This window comes from Pecten maximus, chromosome 10, assembly GCF_902652985.1.
Source record: "Pecten maximus chromosome 10, xPecMax1.1, whole genome shotgun sequence".
NCBI lineage: Eukaryota > Metazoa > Mollusca > Bivalvia > Pectinida > Pectinidae > Pecten > Pecten maximus.
In genome coordinates, this window is record NC_047024.1 from 26,184,802 (window position 1) to 26,207,329 (window position 22,528).

The 22,528-nt window shown below is 36.5% G+C and overlaps 2 protein-coding genes across 2 annotated transcripts; both read left to right on the forward strand.

Annotated features, from left to right (window-relative positions):
- Positions 1-548: 548 nt before the first annotated feature.
- Positions 549-7,084, forward strand: LOC117336613. Its single transcript, XM_033897225.1, has 2 exons — positions 549-902; positions 6,262-7,084. The coding sequence occupies exons 1-2, from the start codon at positions 889-891 to the stop codon at positions 7,082-7,084; spliced, it is 837 nt and encodes a 278-aa protein (XP_033753116.1). The 5' UTR covers positions 549-888.
- A 5,134-nt stretch (positions 7,085-12,218) lies between these two features.
- On the forward strand, positions 12,219-22,106 carry LOC117336797. The gene is made up of 4 exons (XM_033897449.1): positions 12,219-15,130; positions 18,752-19,417; positions 19,821-19,983; positions 21,187-22,106. Exons 1-4 carry the CDS (start codon positions 14,947-14,949, stop codon positions 21,476-21,478), a joined length of 1,305 nt encoding a protein of 434 aa, XP_033753340.1. The 5' UTR covers positions 12,219-14,946; the 3' UTR covers positions 21,479-22,106.
- The last annotated feature ends 422 nt before the right edge of the window (positions 22,107-22,528 follow it).

Below are 22,528 nucleotides of genomic sequence, written 5' to 3' on the forward strand. Positions count from 1 at the left end.
ATATGTCGGGGATTAATCTAGAATTTAGGGGAAACTACCCTTTTTGGACAAAAGGGGAAAATCAGTTCTGAAAAGGGGAAATCTAAACATCACAAAGTTTCAGTTTTTGGCTTTAAAAACACATTTTCCAAGTAAAAACAACAAATGGTTAATTAGGAAAGCAAATCTGGAGTATTTGGGAATATTATTGCCATAAAAATGAGGGAAAATACAATATTTCAGTGAATTTAACAGAAGCCTAAGGGGAAAAATGGAACAAAATCCTGAGGGGAAACTACCCATAAACGGTAGTAAAAAATCCCTAGATTGATCCCTGTTTATGTTTATAGTATCAAGGGTAGTAACTACAAAGAGGGGAAAGACCAACGTATTTAAAAAAAAAAAAAAATTGTCGTATTCTGCGGGTCAAAAATCTTAGTGACACATACATTACCTTAAAGAGAAATGTTTTATCTTTCCAATGAGTGTTCGATGAACAAAATTGGCCAAGTATTATCCAAGTTATGACCTGACGAATTCGGAAATAAATGCTGAAATGGTTAGGTCGGAACACAGGGGCATGTCTAGTTTTATATTACAAAAAATAGTCGGAAATACCTATATATATTGACAAGGGAAATATCCTATCGCCATTGAAATTCTGACCTAATTTTTTAAAACTTATTTTTCCGAACAAAATATCCACCTACCTACATAATCCTACTACCGATCTCTTCAGGAGACTTCAATCTATCGGTTTATACACGTTTTATATATGTAAACATCCATCATAGCCGCCGAAATCAAACTTTAATCGGCTCATGCGGCGGAGACCAGCTGAATTTTTCGAGCCTAAGACCACATGACCTTCACCTCTTTCGGAACCTCTCGGATGATACTTTTGCGGCTATGGGAGTGTCATGGTAAGTATCGAATATAACAACAGTTCCGCAGTTAATATATTTAATTTTTAAAAATATAAACAAATACAAGCGGGTAAATTCAAAAAATGGAAGATGATGATTTTACCGTCACATGGTAATTGATTATTGGTTTTAGATATATTGATATGTATTTGTTTCATACAATTTCTATGGTATATACATAGCACAGGGGCATGTCTTGTGTAACATTTTAACACAGGGACATGGCAATTTTACATATTTAAGAAAACGCTAAAATACTGTTGTAATTTTGATCATACAAACTTTATGTCAAATATGCTTAACTGAAACCAAATTTTTTAGGAGTCATTCAACTCTTGTTGACAGATAATACTATAATATGTTGACAAATATAAAGTTAGTACTTGAATGGCAATCATGACAGTAATGCATATGTATGCTAAAGTATAAAAATGACATACCTTCAAAAAAGTGATATCCAAGTGAGTTATGAGTTTTTGGAAAAAATATACATACAAATCTGAAACTACTTTTTGGAACAAGAGGAAACATCTCTCTGTACCCTTTCATTTTTCTCATTCTGTAAAAAATGGTATATGCAGAGTTGCTTAGGCATGGACCATTTAACTTTTTACAAGTAACTTCTCTCCCTTTATACCAAGTGGGCAATCAAGATATTTTGCTGATATTTGTCATGTATTAGATCAGTATCCTTCTTATCAATTAAAAGATGGATATCACATTAATATATCACATTAATGGAATCACAACAAATCCAAATCAAATAGTACTTCATATTAAAACAGACTTGTACACATTGCACTTGATACTTCCACCTGATGAATATTTTTTAATCTAAATTATATTAGTGTATATTCTGTCAAATTTTACTCTTTGCTATATTAGGCATATGTGTATATTACACTTGTCTAGATGTTGTTTGAATGATCAGGTGTAGTAACCATGGGTATGTGTATTAAATTCTAGTGTTCTATATACCTTCTATGACAGAGAAACTATTTACTTTTTCATGACTTTATTCATGTTGTTGTTAACCATATGTTCATCTGTTTATCACTCTAATAGCTCTCATGAACTCTTGTTATTTGTATCATATATGTAATGTTAAATAATGATAATTGTATTAAAGAGGTTGAACCAATTATTATTGTCTAATTATTAAAAATCCAAAATTGAATATATATATATATATATAGATATAAATTTTAGTTTTGATAATTTTTGATGAAATTTTTCCTTTTGATTTTCATGAAGAATCTTAATCAATTTGGATCCTTACAAATTAAAAAGTGAATGGTAGAATTGATAATGAAAAACTTTTCATGGCTAAAAACTAATATAACATATATACATGTCTCATATTAAATGATTTGTTCCAATAATTACAAATGCATTGGAACAATGAAAGATTAACACAATATACCAATTTTTATAGTAAATATCTAAGGAGTTTTTTGTAAAGTTTGAAAAGCTAGGGAAATAATTGGAAAACCATGTCTCCTTGGCTTTAATATTTAACTAGTGAGGTTAACCTAGTGACAGTTAATCTGAAAACAATATTGTCTCTTCTCTTAATTAGTCATTAGCAATAGAAAAGTGTGTTAATTGTTCGAGTATATTTACAATACCTATTAACTATTGAATGTTTTGTTTACAAACCAGAAATATTTATTATTATCTATTACACAAAACAAAAATATACCATTGTCAGATAACATGTTTAAAGGCCCTGTATTGTGGCAATATATCCCCCACAATTATCAAAAAGTCATCTGCCCATATAGCTAAATTTGATTTTTGATATTTGGACGTAGATAAAGATAATCGCAAGAAAGCAAAATAAACATTTCACATTTACTATGCTTTGGCTATTGTTTCCTTCAACCGCCATATTTACAAGACTATAACTATACCTAAAATTGTAAATACTACCAGTCTAATGTTCATTTGTTTATTGTGATTAGTTTTATTTCAAATCCTCCTCTCCTTTCTGGTATCTACTTGTATAATAACACAAGTAATATATTCACATTTTCAGCTATGTCATTAAAATGTAACATCACATTATACCTGTTATTATAAAGTACCATCTTCAGTTTTGCAGTTCTGGCAGTACCACTCATCTGGCAAATTATCCAGATCTTCAATTTTTAAACAGTCCCCATGAAACCATGTATCGCACTCATCACAACCCACAGAGTTCACACTTGCATCTCTTTTACAAATACCACATGGCCATTTCACTCCAGCACTTGTCCTCTTTTTCTTGCCTTTTCCTTTTCCTACAGTAACTTTGCGCTTTTTTGGTTTTCCAGTTTGTGCTGCTGTTCTTTTAAGTTCTAATTCTGGATCGGTTTTTGAGGCAGCACCAGTGCTAGCACTGGTGTTAACGGTAGATATGTGAGAAGGTCCTGGGGTACACTCAGTATCTGTGTCTTTTTGTAAAGCTCCACAATTTGTTACTTCATTTGATTTCAAAACAGCGTCATTCAATTCACTTACTATGTCAGTTTTTGAACTGTGTGAATTTACCTTTAAACAGTATGCTTTTGAAAGCAACATTAAGTCAGATTTCTTGAAATTTTTCAAAAATGTTCTGTCTATCATTATTTCTGACTGAAGTCTCTTATGGCATGCAAGTTTATTTGCAGTGGTATCTTGTAGGATGTTGTCCATTGTGAAAGTTTTCTTCTTGATATTGTCACTCCTCATCTTGATTTGTTTTCTTGTCGCTTCCACCTTTTTAGCATGTTTCTTTTCCAGGTACTCTCTCCTAAATTGAGATATACTCATTGTTGTGTATTTATTTAGCACTTCCTCAAACAATGATTTCATAATGTCACTTGAAGTTGAACTGCAATCAGAGCCCTGAGAGAGTGATAACATCTCCTTCCACTTCATGAACAGATTTGAGTTTTCTTTCAGTTTTACAGACAAAAACTCATACAATTTAGTTCCCTGAATGTTGACATTTTCTTCAGTCTGAAGACATCTGATCTGTTTATCTAAATCAAGAAAGAAATCATGACAGGAGTCTGTGACATTTGTCAACCCTTTCCTAACATTTTGCCTTCTTGAGATTTCACCTAAGGATCCCTTGTCTGTGGACATTTCTTCTAAGTCTGCCTCACATGCTGCCAGACTTTTCAAAACCTCTCGTTCTTTTGCCCATTTCCCCACATTGTTCTGTTCTGTTTTGTTGTACATATGAGTAACCAGTTTCTTCTTGCGATTTTGCATTAACTTAACGATACACCATCCAGCTAGATATCTAATCTTTCCACGTCCTCCGTCTGATTCTTCGAAATTCTTTCCCACCTTCTTGGACTCCTTCAAAGCATCCTCTCTTATTTGTTTTGTTAATCTTTGTACAACCTCTTTTCTGATAGCACATGACAACTTGAATACAATATTGAAATGTGCTGGACTGGGGTTCTGTCCAAATAATTCATTAACACGCAGGTAGTAAATGTCCCCGGTGAATACTTTGTTGCATGCTGCATAAAATCTGGTAAAATCTTTGTTCTCCATTTTCCTAGACTTCAGATGTTGTTCACTGATATCACACAGTTGATCCCACATGCTTTGAATAAACAATATAGTTTTGGTCATATTATCTTGAAGAAAATTTACTGCAATATTTTCCTGTACTTGTTCTTGTGTTTCTGCTGGCTCTTTGATAAGAGCAGATATGATATTGCACCACTCCACATTGTCAGGTAATGGAAACTTGGCTGGCTTTGTTGACAAACTATCTTCTATATGTTGTAACTCGGTGATCAAATCAGCATCACTGTCATCCTCTTGCTCATCATCAACAGCATGAGATGACTCTAAATTTGGAGAAACACATTCACCGCCAGCAGCAGCATCTGTTTCTGGTGTTATTAATGGTACATCTGCTCTCACACAACATTCCAGATCATCACACAATGGCAACATAGCCTTGCGATAGAACAAGTCAACAACATCATTTGGTTTCTTGATCAGTTTCCGATGGAAATTCAATATCTGCAGTCCCTTTTTATTCCTTGCCCTGCTTATGGCTACGACAACTTGTCCATACTGAGTCATATTTCTGCAGTCTACAGAAACCCTATCCATTGTCATGCCCTGTGACTTATGGACAGTCATGGCAAAGCTTAACTTCAATGGAACTTGTTTGCGAGTACCTATGTCTTTCTTTTCAGTTGGAGAATACTTTGTAAAGGTGAATTTGGTTATTTTGTACTCCTTACTGATGGATGGAAAGTATACATGCACATAGTCATTTCCAAGATTTTTCACAATTCCACTCAATCCATTTACCAGATCATCTGTTAGATTCACAAGAAGTATAACTGGGCACCCCACTTTCAGATGTAGTTCTTTCTCTCCATTAATGCCTTTCGTTTGTCCATCATCCTCAGCCTTGTACACTTGGTCATCCCCTGTAATAAGCAAAAATTAAGGATCAATGCAAATTTCATTAGAGTACTGACTTATCATATCAGGTTACGCAATTTGTGCACCTTCAAATCTGAATATAAGTGTACCATTAATAAAAGTGAGTGTTCCAACTAACATATTCAAGCTATTGAGCCTCAACTAACTTTCTCTTCGGTTATGACCTTTGACCTTATGAGATTGACTATTGGTAACGTTATTTTGTTTTTTATTCCAATATACTTTGCCTTACAAAGACTTAATAAAATGAAATTGAAAAGATATCTTATGAATATGTAAATACATATCTAAATCTTTTATCCAAATGTTTAGACCTTGACCTTTGACCTTGACATTTCAACCCGGTACATATTTTTTTGGTAAGCAACAATCTTAACCATATTTCATGGACTTCGGTAAATAAATAACGCATCGTAATCAGACAGGAAACACAGACAGATTCTTTCTGATATAATAAGGCATTAATTAGCTACAATTTTTAAACAATATCATATCAACATTTTACATCCCATAGTGATGTTGGTGCTGATCAATGAATGATCTTTGTTGATTAAATGTTAGACTGATCTTCACTCCATTTTCGCTCTTTTCTTTCATTTCTGTTAGTAATCTGATAACAGAAATATCTCTTCTGAAGAGATATCATAATAAGGTTTCTTTGCAGACAGACCACGCATTTCTGAATTTAACCTAAGAGCTATTGAAAATCATACAATAGATGTTTTTTTGAAGAGAAAGAAACACCTAATAACTTCAATCTGCATTTCTCCAAACTTTAACACCTGATCTGAAACTTCATTTGCACTTTGGTGGATGGTGAAATTTAGTTTTTTCAAATTTTTTGGGTAGAATTAAAATTTAAGTTTTTAAAAAAGGGACAAATGTTTTCATGTTTTGTCTTATTTTTCAGGTTGTGTTCCAAGCTGAAATATGATACAGATGAGCCTGAAGATGGAATGGTCGATAAGCAGCAATTATATGAATTGTACAAAAAGCAATGTGACAAACATTCAGTGAAATCACTATCTATTACTTGTATTGCTAAAATTGTGTGTAAACTCTTTCCGGACATTAAATTTTCCAGAATAAGGACAGGAGGAAAAAGTGGGTCCAACAACCGTAAAAATGTGTTTAAAGGAATATCATTCTGTGGTCTTTCTCATGACAACATAGAATTTATAACTGTTGAAAATTTGCAACTTCAACTAGATGAATCATGCTTTCTTTCATCGAGAACTCACGAATCGGCCAATATCTTGATGCCTACAAACATTTCTGCAAATGGCAACATGTTGATGAAAGAAATCTGCTTGAATTTTTCCAACATGAAATGGCAGCTGAATGTCCGTGGGAAATCGATTGACTTGTCAAATCTCGGAATAAGTGATAAATTTGATCGGAGTGTCAGTAACTTCAAGACAATTCTGCGCATTGTGAAAAGTTTAGACTTGTGTGTAGGTTGTGACAAGGATGAAAAAACTCCAGTACCTAATCACATACTATGTGAACATGTAACACTATCTGAAAATGGGCAACAGACCACAATAAAAAAACTCAGAAGTCTTCATTGTCTTGGTGTTATAAGTTGGTTTTCAATAAAAGATGTCTGTTCAAGATGCAGGCATAATTTGCAGTCATTCATTAGTAACCCGAAAGAAAATGAAAATACTGTGAACTTGGACGCTGTTTGTGACAAAGATTCGGAACGCTTCTTGGCTGTACGACCACTGTGACGACATAAACAAAGTCACGAAAGGTTAGGGAAAGATGGCCGTTCTTTTTGAAGACGGTAAGCTCGGTGATGTAATATGGAATTGGCTACGGCACATGACGGATAACATAACCAACCGACATCCTATATTGACATAGTTATGGTTACTGTATACCGCTGCAAGCGTCGATTTTTCGATTTCTGAATGGTTATTGAGGTACCCATTAGAGGCGAGGCGACTATTCAACCGGACAGGGAGATTCCGACCTAGCCATTTCAGCATTTATTTCCGAATTCGTCAGGTCATAACTTGGATAATACTTGGCCAATTTTGTTCATCGAACACTCATTGGAAAGATAAAACATTCTCTTTAAGGTAATGTATGTGTCACTAAGATTTTTGACCCGCAGAATACGACAATTTTTTTTTTAAATACGTTGGTCTTTCCCCTCTTTGTAGTTACTACCCTTGATACTATATACATATATATATAGACTATCATTTGGAAAATCGTGCCAAGCCCCTGTGGTATGTATGTATTGGCTTCAACTCTGTGAAATCATTCAGTATATTTATTGAAGGTTGAAACTCTGATCCTTGTACCAGGTAAATCATCACAACGAAAATAAGTTGGTCATCCTATTGTTACCCCTGAAATTGATGTATTTGATGGGCTTAGTTCTCGATAAGAGCGATATTTTTTTGCACTGATTTAATATGCATACATCTTGGAACAATCAAATTACTGAGGTAATTTTTTTAATTCCACAGACAGCTAGGTTGAAGATTTTATAAAACAGTGTTGTCTCGGTACATATAAGCATACAGCTTGGGCAGTTCACGTGTGCTGCTTGTGACATGACCTTCCCATTGGAACTAAATTTGCGGGCTGCTGACTTTGACTGTGACCTTTGACCTACTTTGAAAAAGCTTGTAACCATGTCCATAGTATGTTCACCTTATGAGCAATGGCTTTCAAATTGGTTTATGTTGGTACTACATTTGTTGACCTTGATTGTGCCCTTTGGCCTTTTAAAAAACTGATTTTTATCCCACTCTGGGAACGATGCTAATTGCTCTGTGACAACTCTTGGTATGTGTTTAACGTCCTAACAACACCCAAGGTCATATGAGGACGGGTGTCAAGAAGACACCAACAGCCAGGGTCATACGAGGACGGGTGTCAAGTGGACACCAACAGTCGGGGTCATATTAGGACGGGTGTCACGAAGACACTAATGACCAGGGTCATACGAGGACGGGTGTCGAGTGGACACTAATGACCAGGGTCATACGAGGACGGGTGTCAAGTGGCATCAAACAGTCGGGGTTATGTTGGGACGGGTGTCGAGGAGACACCAAACAGCCAGGGATCATATGAGGACGGGTGTCAAGTGGACACTAATGACCAGGGTCATACGAGGACGGGTGTCAAGAGGCATCCAACAGTCAGGGTTGTTAGGACGGGTGTCAAGTGGACACAAATGATCAGGGTCATACGAGGACGGGTGTCAAGTGGCATCCAACAGTCGGGGTTATATGAGGTCGAGGAGACACTAATGACCAGGGTTATATGAGGACGGGTGTCACGAAGACACCAACAGTCAAGGTCATATGAGGATGAGTGTCAAGGAGACACCAACAGCCAGGGTCATATGAGGATGAGTGTCAAGGAGACACCAACAGCCAGGGTCATAGGATGAGTGTCAAGGAGACGGACGGGTGTCAAGGAGACACCAACAGCCAGGGTCATATGAGGACGGTTATAAAGGAGACCCAAAGAACCAGGGTTATATGAGGACGGGTGTTTAGGAGACACAATACAGAGCGATGAGGACAGACTTAAAGGGAACATGAGATCTATTTTTGTCTCTAGTCTGCCTCGGGGTACAGCTGGCCTTTTTATTAAAGACTCCAATGTCCCCTGAGCAAAAGAAAATGGAGAGTTATTACAGTAATCACTGGTTGACATCAAATTAAGTCATAATGACTTATGTGATGTATCTTGGGTTATGCGATGATCTTGTGGCGGTACGCGACTTCCTTCGTTAGTCACATGCTCCCCACAAGTAGATGGCAGCTCACTGTCAGTGTTGCATAGAAATTCTTTGGAGCGGCTCGGAAAATATTTATTATGTGTCGGGGGACAATAAAAGTGCTATTTCCCTCATATATACAATATAACTGTATACTATACTTTGGCCAGAGTGGTACTTCAGTCACTGCTGAGCGTCGAACTCCTCTTGAAGTACAAGATGAAACTCTCCTTACCATAAACGAAAAGAGTGTTTCCGGGACATCCCAATAGTCATTCACCAAACTTGATGTTATACCGGTATGTATTATGTATATACACAAAATTGTAAGTTCTTATACGAGAGTTGGTTGATATATTGTGAGCCTTTATTGAAGGAGGTACTCAAGGATGTTATTTTGAAGTCCTACTATTCTCTGAATATAGGGCCGTGTACCCAAGGACTGGTCTCATTTGGTTAGTTTATATCGACGAGGTAGCACTCTAAAGTAAACAAGACAAGCGGCTTTTGCAAAATGAACAAAATCGGTTAGGGTTAGGGTGAAATAGTCTGTCATTGCCATGCTGTCATTCACGGTTGTGGCTTTAAATTGATTATGCATCCGCCTTATTCATTTGATCTCGCTCCACCAGACTTTCATCTATTTCCAAAACTGAAAACAGCTATTTCAGGCACCCAAACCCTAACCCTAACCCTAACATGCAGTGAATGACTTTCTGAACAGCCAAGAAAAGGAGTTCTATAAAAGTGACATTGAGGCCCTTAAACACCACTGGCAAAATTGTATAGATACTGAAGGGGATTATGTTGAAAACGAAAAAAATAATAAAATATGTCCGGCAAAATTCAAATCCTTCAATATGAGGCTCACAACTTATCAATCTGTCTTCGTATCTGATCGTGCATGTTTTTAGCTCGATCGTTTGAGCTTAAGGCTTGTAAGTCAAAAGGTCCCGGATTTGATCCCTAGTGGAGGCAGTGATTTAAATTTAATTAATTATGTGCTCTGAAATACAGCCTAACGAATTTATGAAGGTCACGCTTGAAAAACAAAAGAGATAACTACATTGAAATGGCCAGAACAATACGATTCTCTTCGGCATGGTAGAGCGAGCATTATAATATGCACATCTCGCGTCTTGTGTAGTGGACGGCGGCACAGCCCGGGACATGTGAATTTGTTACAATGAATACAGAGGGTTGACATTTTTACCGAATGAAAATGTGCTATACACACGAGAAAATACTAAAAATTAATAGGGCCCCAGGTCCCTGTGCACGGCGATCCCAGTGGTAACTTCTTACACCAGTTAATTAGGTCACCGCGTACGATATTGATATTGCAGTCAACAGAGCTTACGGTCGTGAGAAACCTTATACGTTCCACTGGTTTATTGAATTCCCATCAAACTAGATCCTTAAAGAGCTACCAAGATCGTCATCGTATGGAAATATTTTTTGTTGTTGTGATCGTCGTCGTTGTTGTCGGTATATTGGTTTATTAAATTTACATCAAACTAGATCCCTAAAGATCGTTATCGTAAGGAAACATGTTGTTACACATACATAGAATACATACGTACATTACGGATAAGCATCACGTCAGTACACATGGCTTTCATTATGAAAGCTGGACAATTCTCGTGTTTACGCTTTGGTTTTATAATACAACGTTGTAACTTGCTCAGTAAGAAAAATGTTTTATAATTTAGTATTAACATGCGCACATCTTAATGCAATGTCCATATATGCCAAAGTTACCATTTTTTTATCGCTAGTAATCCGGGGATCGCCCTCATTTGCTATATTTTAAAACATAGTAGTGTACACCGACTTTCTAATTGTTATCTATTGTAAATTGATATCAACAAGTAGCCAGATAATGTAATTAAACCTGTTTAGCGTGTTTTTGAAATCCCTACCCGATTGGTAGTTATAGCTGACTACCCAATATCGATCGGATATATACCATGAATATCCTCAAATCAAGGACAATATAGTCTTCAGCATCAGCCACTTACCTCCATCATTACTTACAATTTTACCAGCATTGACAGCTTACAACTAAGCTGTTAATCAGAGTGATTATTCAACTTTCCATTTCTAGACAGTAACATTCCTGTTTCCTCTACCTAAGGTGTTTACATGTCGTAATTGATTCCATATCATAATTCTCGTGACATATTTCGATTTCTGACGGAATAAAGAACAACACGTTGTTTCGAGAGACGCAGGTTGATGAAGACCATGGGACAGTTTTATGGTTAATGTTATGATTTCGTTGAGAAATATGTTTTTCCTTTGAGATATTGAGTCAGACTTGCTCGGCCCATTTATGTGCCCTGTTGGTCCGGTGTCATAAACACACAGTTCCTCGTTTTGTGGACACGCCATGTCCTGAACATGACCTGGATTCGCATGTCCTGAACATGAGACCTGAACATGACCTGGATTCGCATGGCGAATGACGCTTATCCTTCCGAAATACGTGGTCTTATTCTCCTGTTACTTTTCTAAAGGTCTCTATGGAAATCTTTAATTTGTTTTCATTTTCCCTTGTTTTATCTATTTTGTGGACACGCCATGTCCTGAACATGTCCTGGATTCGCATGAACTGAACATGACCTGGATTAGCATGGCGAATGACGCTTATCCTTCCGAAGCAAGTGGTCTTATTCTCCTGTTACTTTTCTAAAGGTCTCTATGGAAATCTTTAATTTGTTTTCATTTTCCCTTGTTTTATCTGTTCTGAGTTAGAGTTAAGATTTGTTTGCATCTTTATATTTTCTATCGATTTATTGTTTTGTTTGATTGCTTGGTTGTTTGTCTATTTGTTTCTTATTTCGTGTGCTAGAACATTCACCCTTTTACTGAGAGCTTGGAGATGTTGTCTATTTCCCAGCATTCTTTGTTTCCCGACATCATCCAGATGTATCTCTGAGATAACTTGATGTATTTATGTCGCAAACACTACATGAATACATTGGCGTTGTCCTCCGTGAGATCTTTTCTCTACAGCTTTCAATGGTTCCCCGACGTTCCCAAGCTGTTGTTGTTATTTACTATTGAAGAATTTTTGAGAGACATAACACTCGACAGTAGATTTCAAAATCGCCCATATCAATCCTCCTGGTTGGTTTATTCCTTGGTTTGTTTGGTATGGTTTGTTTTTGTTTAACGTCCTATTAACAACCAGGGTCATTTAAGGACGTGCCAGGTTTTGGAGGTGGAGGAAAGCCGGAGTACCCGGTTTCTTCAAACTCTTCACTTGTTTGAACCGTGGTATGGTTCTCTTTCCTAAAGGAGAGTTGATCTGTCAACAACATTCCTTCTTCAGTGAAGAAGACGCTATCACATATTGTGGTGAAGTGTATTGGCCAATCGTTGAAATCGTGTTTACTCCATGGAAGTGTCCATTCACCTCTTTGGAGCTAGGTAGATCTTGCTGGTGCCATTGTAGATACCATCTGCCAGTTGACATCGAGGTGTAACTGTGGTTTGTTTGGTTGAAGGTTGGGCACATTATTATTTCTTTGAGAATAGCTATCTTTCATATCTCCTTTTTGGATCAGGCAAAAAGATTAACTGTTTGTAAAAAAAAATTGTGTCAAGCATGACTGCGGTTGACATTGTCACTGCCGTCAGAATTTCGATCGCTTGCAAGTGTTTGGCTTGATATGTCTGTTTTCTGTCGCTGTATAAGCAACTGCCCTGCAGGTGGACGTAAGAATTGTACCCGCTGCCCCTATTGCATGATCGTAAGAGGCGAATAAATTTGGGATCTTATCTTTTCTCTTTTTTTTTCTGAACAACTTTCTTCTTCCTAATGTTACCTTTGACAATGCCACTCTTTTGGCCTTTAGTTGAGCATTCGCTCATTTGAGGAAGGCTTTGGGTACTGTCCCCCCAGCCGCGACAAAAATATAAACCATCTTCGTTACGTCCTGCCATTGTATACATGTACATCCAAGAGTATTATGAAACAGAGAATTTCTTCCATTCCGGTTGTTGCATTTTACGTCTTGGCACTTTATCTTATAGCCAGCGCACTTTATCCGATAGCCGGCGCACTTTATCCGATAGCCGGCGCGAATGATTTGATTTATAGCATTTTATTGTGCATGTGGCAAGTAAAAAATGGATCCCACAGTGGAAAACAGTCTGAACGAATGGTGTCGAGGCGGTTCATTTTTAAATCTTTAAAATACAGTTTCAGAAAAACCTGCTTGCTTTCTAATACAGCAATATTCCTGGCCTTTTCCTGAACTGCTCGCCACAAAAAAGGCGTCTTCGATTTAGCGCAGTACTTCGTCTGACTATATATAACTTGCTTCAACGTTAACAGACATAAGAGGCTAAACGTGATCCAATGATGCCATTGTAAATGAAATTATTAGATCAAATGTATATTGAATTATTTAATTGAACTTTTTTTCCCCTTTGGTGGTTTGTTATATCGTTGCTGATACATATTCGAAGATATGATTGTCAAAAGACGTTTTCCCAAGAGATGGTCTTAACGCTGAAAACTTCTAGAGGTAGATCTCGTCTCACGGATGGATCTCGGTGTTCTGTCGGCGAGACCCTAAAACGTACAATAATGCCTTTGGTATTTCCATATCAGGATAAATGTAAACAACGCTCTTTAGAAATACTAGGCGGGTGTTTATGTTCTGGAGGAATATCTAAAGTTTACAGTATAGATTTGTTACGCCCACTTCAAGGCTAGTACGTTTTATATAGAATTGAAAATTGGAGTTTACTTGGTTTACACAGCACGTGTCATACGCCAGTTAAAAAATCAACAGATCTTATAGCGGAGAAAGTCATTGATTTCCCATCGTTCGAGATGGCACATTGATTGTTTTGTCAAAACACACAGCTAATTTAATTACGGTCATCGACGGTAATGCGATGGAAATGACCATAGTTCCATATCACTGACTGATCAGATAATTTGGTGTAAGTACTGATTACAATGACCAACGTTGTTACAAAAACTATCGGCTCCCCCATAACGACGACTAGTAGTAGGAGGTTCTGCGCGTGCAGGCTAGTGTCGCGGAACGTTGTAACGTGCTTGGTCGACGTGGCGACTGCAGTCACCCGCTTAGGACCTATATGCATTGTCAGTGTAACTAGTTTCTGCACCGAGGCAAACCATTGATTTTATCCGTTATCGATACCAACGAGTTCGTAATGACGTGAAAAACAACTTTAATAAACACTGCTGCATACGAATGAGTATGATCTGTACCTGAGTTTCGATTGATTATTGCAGAATCATGAGAGATACTCGTGTATGAATTTCACAGGTAAACAGCTCTTTTCTCCGTCCCCATGGATCGCTGTTGAAGTACGTTTGGCAGTAGGTTGTAATGGCGATACTTTGAATTCAATTGATATATATTCAAGTTAACACTCCGGTCTGGAACGCTGTGTAAACTCAGGGACATCATCTATTCTCGATGGAAAACATATACGGACAATGGAAGAGCAGAGCAGGATTGTGGGCTTTCGATTTCACCGCCATTTAAAGGTGGGATAGATTATGGAAAAAGCAATTATTGAACGAACATCTATGAAGACTTCCTTGTGGAAACAATAACATTTCAGAATAGAAATAAATATAATAGGCGATGTATATTGATTGAATTATTATACAAACTATTATATTTAAAAAAGAAAAAGAAAAAACAGTCTACTTTAGTGCAAGACCAATGGACCCATATTTTGTCCTTTGATAGAATCAATGATGATTTTATTTTGTTTTCGATCTTTATTCCATCTGACGTATTTTAACACACCGAGGACTGTAAGCGTACGTATGAGATGTAATCGAGAAGAATGTCACTAAATATCGGAGGGATGACCACAGGAGCCATGTCCGTTCTTGTCGAAATACTCTTGACCACTGTCCCTCCCCTGGACGCTATAAATTCTACCAGCACCGCAGTAAACAAGCGGAGTGTTCCTACAATAATGGAGATTTTCGTTCCCTGTTACACTGTCCTAGCAGCCGCCATCTTGTGTAAGTAATTATCTTAATTAATGTTGATAAATAACGCTTCATTACACTATTAGACAAATAAGGACATTTTCATACTTAACTCTTTATATATACATGTAATGATAATCAAGTTAATGTATTATATTTTGTATACACATTGATGGTAAGCTTGTAATATTAATATTTGCATTTTAATCGTGCCTACGTTTGCATGTGGCTGGTGTGTGATACTGCTTACCTTTGTGATCAATGGTTTACCAATGTCTATCATAATACATGTGATTCAGATTGTAATACAGTTTATTGGGCATATTTCTAAAACTTTAATACAACATGCGATTAAAAAAAAGTTCAAATGATAAAAAATGAAGGTATATCTAATAGTATTACCTTTATGGAAAGGATTATTTCTTTTTGAATACAAAAGGAACAAAGATTTATTTAGGCAATTTAGAAAGCCCGCCTTGTATACTATCCACATTTTCCCGAAACACGAAGAATTAGTTGTCGCAATTATGAGAATGACTGAACTTCTTGACGACAACACCTTTGTTGGGTTTTAGGACTTTTGGCATTCCCATCGTGATAAACTGTGCCCTACTGCTGAACGACTTCTTAGCTTTTGTCATACCAACACTGCTAGACTGATTATATCAACATTTATCAAAGCAGGTATTGTAGTACATGTATATATTGACACAACGTGTCATTCTTCATCAATATACCACAGTCTATTAAAATTAGACTTGTTTTTAGTATTGCAGTGTGTTGTAGAATATCGTAGAGGAGCGGAAATTACAAGTCTAATTTTAATGAGATTGCAATATACCTACAGGAAAAATTGAAGAACTTTACAAGGTCTCAGTTACCTGGTCTGATCACCTTTTCAAAATTGGTCTCGTATGGAAACAAAAACAAGGTCGTCCAAGAGAGGTTACAGTAGTCGTTTTTGAGTAGGACACAGTTTGGTATGCTAGCAGTCCGTTGGATTATCTTACCAAACTCAACAATTGTGCTATCGTTAAGAAATTCTATATTTGTCATGATTTTATCTTTGAATTATTTCAGCTTAGAGCGTTGTATGCCTACAGTACTATTAGGTACTCTGCAGTTCACCCCCATGTACGTGTAACGCCCTTTGTCTTTCTTGAAAAAAATGTCTTTTTTGAAAAAGATGTCTTTTTTGAAAAATATGTCTTTCTTGAAAAAGAAAGAGCTCGTCAAAAATTGAATGTAGAATGGCAGAGAATGATGGGCAAACAATTGTAGAGAATCTTGACCATCCTCTCACGAAAAAGTCTAATGTAACAAACAATTTGATACACTCCACAAACTATCCTCCCCATTCAAAAACACCGGGAAGGTATTGTTAAATCTTTCTTTTCCAACAAAGGCGAACGACAATGCAGACACTAGGTATGTATACAATGATGTATATAACTATGCTGGAGTCACGATACTTTTCGTGATGCCAAGGTCAATTATATACCGAAAATGAAATTGTTCAATTTCTGGCTGACAATATCTAAGCGGAGTTTTGTTTCAACATGCTCTTCCGGCATATCCGTGGGAACAAGCACTTCTCTTAGCTAATATATATATATATATATATATCTTTTTATACGAGTACCAGGTAAAATTTCATCGAAGAGCGCTTATCGGAACATGGTACTATTTAAGACCATGGCTTTCAACTTCTGCTTGATGTATATGTTGTCCTTGAATAACAAACAGTATTCACCATGTCGATTGAATATACCTTGCTAACTTGAATTCAAGGGCACTACAGGCTAATAAACATCCAATGTATAATATAGTAACAATTTACCCGCTAGTTGCATATTTAGCAAGATAATTAAATGTTCCCGTCGGCATTCCTCTGTTATTTTTCCCCGGAAGAAGTAGTAAAAATATGGCTGACAATACTTATGGAAATGTCAAGAAATTATCGTGCGTGTTACCTTTTTTCGGCATAGCCGTCTAATTTTCTTTTGGCCCCGGATATGACGCGACAGGTGGCGTTCTGGTCAAGATGAAGTATGTGATTGGTCAATGTAGCGGTCAATGCAAAATGAAGATATACAGTTAAAAACGAAACAAAGTTAAAGGGACCTCACGGTAAACCAATATCTATTTTGTATTTTTTATCATATTATTGGGTATATCTTTAAAAAAAATAACCTTCTGAACAATGACCATTCGAATTTGATGATGTATATACATAAAAACATCAATTATTAAAAGGTTATCACTCTGAATATGCAAATGTTGTGACATATACGAAAACAAAAATGGCTTCCAATATGAATCGACTGCGGTTGAAAACTATAACATCTTCCGCAATGAAGAGAATAATAGGAAAATGGGTCAAACACAATCCTAGAATTAAACAATAGATTGTAACAGTTCAAACATGAAAACAGCAGTAATACGGACGCCGCTCGTATTCTGCTTGATTGTTTGATAGTAGGTCATGATAATCTCGGTAATATTTACACAAATACAGTCTGTACCAGTACATCGCTACTGTCACTATACTATATGAACAGTGTTTACACTTATTTACACATAAATAATATTTACAGAACGTGTTATTTAACATTTAAACCACTGTGTATGATATCGTTATCCAACTAACCCAGATGGAATATAGATATCGCCTTGTAAACTATCGTGTGTTTGTGTTGCCACGATTTCAAAACAGTCACGTAATGATCTAAAAATAAATTCCGCGCTAAAAGAGGGGGATTCCCAACTAAATCGAGTGGTCAAGCTGGACATAGGGATTGACTGTGAACATTGGAACAGCACAGAAACATAACTGGAAAGGAACAAAACGCGTACATTCAGTGAAAATTGCAACGTTTTTACCGTGATGTCCCTTTTAAATTGAATGCAAGCTGAATAAGTGGATGCATCTATTCAAATGACACATTTGCAGTCTTATTATCACCAAAAATGATTCAAACTGATATAATTTTGCTATCCGTGCTGAAACTGCGCATTTATTAATTACATCGTAGTTCGTTAATTTATTTCACCAGTAGTTTTACATTATAACCACCAGCATTAAAACTATGCCGTTTATCTTTTTTAAAGATATTTCTTGTTTAGTATAGTTTATCTTAAAGAGGCTTACCCGCAGACGGACCGGTAAACGGCACATCTCCGATCACTAAATAAACTTCAGTACACGTTTCTATGTGACAAAATTAGAGGCTTTCCGACTTTATTTCTTGAAAACAATTACAGAATATGTATTTAAAAGATGTTTTAAAACTCAACCTGAGAGGGAAATGTATGGAATATAACGGCAAATCTTCTTTGTAAATCGCCGCTGCCTTTGAAGTTATCACTGTGCGGCACTGTGCACGTGCTTGTTTCTTTGATGTGTCAATCAAATTAGACTTATTGCGGGTTGCGATTAAATAAATAATATTTAAAAAATGAGGTTTTAATATCACTTTTCAGCGTTTTATAAGGAAAATAAAATGAAAAACTCAACAATTCCACCAATCTGTCATGTGTAAACAATCTTTTTCTATTAGCCAATTTTTCTGATCTCTCTGCGGGCAAGCCTCTTTAATCTATACAATTCCATGTCTATTTTATGTATTAATATATTTCTGTATGTACTTTCAGCCCTTGCACTGATGCTTATCTGCGCATCGTTTCATGTGAACGCCGGAAATCGCCGGAAGTCACGTGTGACTGCGGAACGATGGGAAATGGCGGTTGTTACAGACGCTGGTGTCTCTATCATCAACCATACCACACGAGTAGCTTTAGACGATTTGTCAATAACAGAAAGGAAAACTATACAGAGTTTTCTAGGAGAGTTTGACAGGGAGGTTTTAGATAATCTCAGGTCGTTCCACGTCCAACCGGGCGAGATTATCCGTATCTGCTTTCCAGCGTTCTCTACTATGGTAATAGGACCAGTGTTTATGATGGGTTATTACGAAATTATAGATTTTTTCTGGTCGATTGAAGACTACCCCGATCTGCCAAACATCAATCAGTGCGTTGCCTGTTTTCTCACCCCAGCTGGATTGGTTTACGCAATTTCTTTCGGATTCGCCTTCCAGCAAGCTATCAACAAACAATGTGATATATTGGAGAAAATGACAACCGAAATTAGCTACCTTGACCAGGCGGCCACATTGACAAGTAAACTTAAACTACGGTCACCTGCGGTCAAGGTTAGTATGTATCGGGCACTGAAAGCTGAGGCGCTGTACATGATTCTTCAGGTTCAGAAGGGCGACATGGCAAAATATAGACACCGTCCACAGGAGAATATCAAAGGTAAAATTCTGTAGGCTTAATTAAAGGGACATTCCTTCGTTTGAATAAAGTGTATGTCGCCAAAATGAAACTTAATGGGAAATATGAGTTTTTCCCAAATAGTAACAGTTATCATCTTTAAATTAATACAGTAGTTTTACTCTCAAGGGAAACCAAAGTGCTTCAAGTATTATACCATAAAATTCTCAATTCGACCCGAAGTATAACTAATTACCGCAAAGGCAGACGGTATTTGTGTACGAAACGTCATTTTTCTGTACATTTCGGCGTTGCTTTCATTAGTTGTAGGCACAAAAACTCGTATAAGAAATCTGATATGACTGATATATGACTAAATGTTAAAAATTATTATATTCCAGACTTGAAAATTTTATCATTGAAACATCATTTCATCTTATTTCAGTTGAAATTTGGAACATCATCGACCATCTACACATGCTGTCGAATAACCCACATCACCATGTTGATGTAGTAATGAGTCAGAGAATCATGGAGTACATCATGGCCCTAAACAGTATCTGTTCGGATCAACTCGGCATTCTTCACTCAAAGATACACTGGCTTAAGTAATTTGATTTTTACAGTGCATTTGATATTCAGAAACTTATTACGTTTTGTCCTAAAATCAGTGAGTCTCATCTGACCACTTCTACGTGTCAGTCATGTTCTACCATTTAAGATAGCCTAGTTTATTGTAGATTTTTTTTTTGGAATCTTTGCCGTTTTTCTTCAGCTTTGCGCCATGAATCCAATGTAAACTCCTGAACTAAGCATTCATTTAGATTATATATGCTTAAGAACTGTTCCTTTGTAAACACATTTTAGTGAAACGATGAAATACCAAAGATTGTACATAAGGCACACAAGATGTTGACATCATTCTATACAAATTGAGATCTAACTAAACGAGTAACGCCGGATATGAATTTACATGGCATCATACAGCTGTTTATGCCTTCTAGGAATCGTCAGTGATATTTAGGTTCTGTAGTGTTGATCATTACGGGCGACCAAAACATTCAAAAGAAGTCGTAAGTAAGGCCAAAATCTGGATTCAAAGATGCAATATCCAATAACATCCCATAATTAAATGAATTTCATGATTTTCAGTTTTTGATTTAAAAAGAACATCTCAGCCGTGCTGCTATTTTGGATGTTTAAAACGTGGCATAAAGGTTACGGCAAACCTTGGAGACTGAATGACTACCTTTAATTTATCTCTTAGAGTAAAAACATCGCCCCCTTTGTTCTCCCTGTTGGTTAAGATCTAAATATTATTAACTGTAACTGTATCCAATTAACAGGACAATGTATCACTAATGATATTGACTGGTTACTGGATATTTAACCTCTAGATGGTGTTGTTGAATATGTTCTATAAGAAATTGCACTTCCTTGGAATCTGTTCTAGTCTTTTGTATTTTTCTTGGGAAAATCGATTTTTTGTCTTTATCAGTTTTTTTCTGGTGTAGGTTGTTACAATTTCCTTTCATTCATCTCCTTTGAACGGGAAATGTATCTACAAATGAAACTTCCTATCTCCACAAATGTTGCGTGGATATAGAAGCCTGGCTAAACGTCGTTTTATCATTGAAATAATGCTTTTCTTGAATTAATATTGTAGTTCTTAAAAGGTATTGTTATGGGTTTTTTGTTTTGTTTTTGTTTGGTTTTGCTTCCTTGTTTTACACAGTTTTACTAATGGAAAAAGCAGGTTTAGTTGTCCTCTTGTGTAATGTATGGCTAATTTCCCTTTATCTATGTTGCAGATGGGCATTCCTGGTAACACTTGGATTCTTTTCGTTGTTTGGAGTCCTCATGATCAAAGCTTACTCGTACCGGATGGAACTAGTGATGAGCATGCTCACTCTCTTCTCCATCGTCATGCTTTGCTACATCGTCGCCGATCTCGACTCGCCTTTTACGGGATTTTTCCGGATAGATGTTCGGATTATCTCTGATGTTATCTACCGACTAGAGATGTTAAGCAATATGGCGTTCATGGGTTGTACCGAAACCGCCTGCTATCCCGACAGCTCCAAGTTTAGAAGCAAGCGCTGAGGCATTCTTTTCATTTTGACTGAACTCATTTTGAATTCTGAACATGGTGTTGTGTCTCCTGTGAGAGAGGATTATATACAAAGTACCTCAATGAAAAAGTAACCATAAATTGTAGACTTGGTAAATAATTCTTTTTGTCAGAATGTCACATCACAACAAAAACAGGTTACTTCCCTAGAAGACCATGGCTGGTTATCGTCCTATGTAAATTGAAAATGCTTCAATTTATAAATGTGCCCCGATATCGTGCGACTCCTCCAACAGCTATTGATGGTGTCTGGGGGTTACGGTGTTAAGTTTTGAGTTAAATTTGTATCTTGATAAAGATTAGATGGTTCTATCCTACAAAAGACGCACTATGGAGCAAGGCAAGAGGAACATTCTTGATAATTAGAAAAGAACAATTTGTTTTAGAAAATCTGTTATCCTATCATATCTCATTAATTGGTTTTAACCTCATCACAGCGATGATGTTCTGATTTGTCGAACTGATTGTGACGTCAGAGGCAATGTTGCACGAGCATGTCATCCGAAATGAAATATCAATTATCAAAAAAACGTTTTGATAGCTCTGTAAAAAAAAATCTAATAAACTATCAACACATCTGAAGAGGTGATGTGGATCGTATGATACATATTTAGTTTTGAAAACCGTATTGATTTCATCTCTTTGTGCGGCAGATATGTTAATAACATAATTGTAACAGGAGACTAGATCCAATTTATTCTATCACTATTTTCCTAGAACACAAAAGCATGCATGCAGGCGTGATTTCATGTGCTAACGAGCAATGCAGACATGTTGATAAATCTCATTAAAATTAGTCGTCTCATTTCCGTGTTACATTGTATACCGACATATAAATCCCCCCCCCCCTTGAATAATAATTTTTTTTTCTGAAATTAAATTATAACGAGTCCTAAGCCAGCCAAATACAACTGTGTATTTGTTTTCTGTGTGGTTTCGGTAATTACTGGTGAAATTTATGACGAAAATCTTCAGATAAAAAAGGAAATAATTGTAAAAACCTTCACATTGTCAGTACTAGT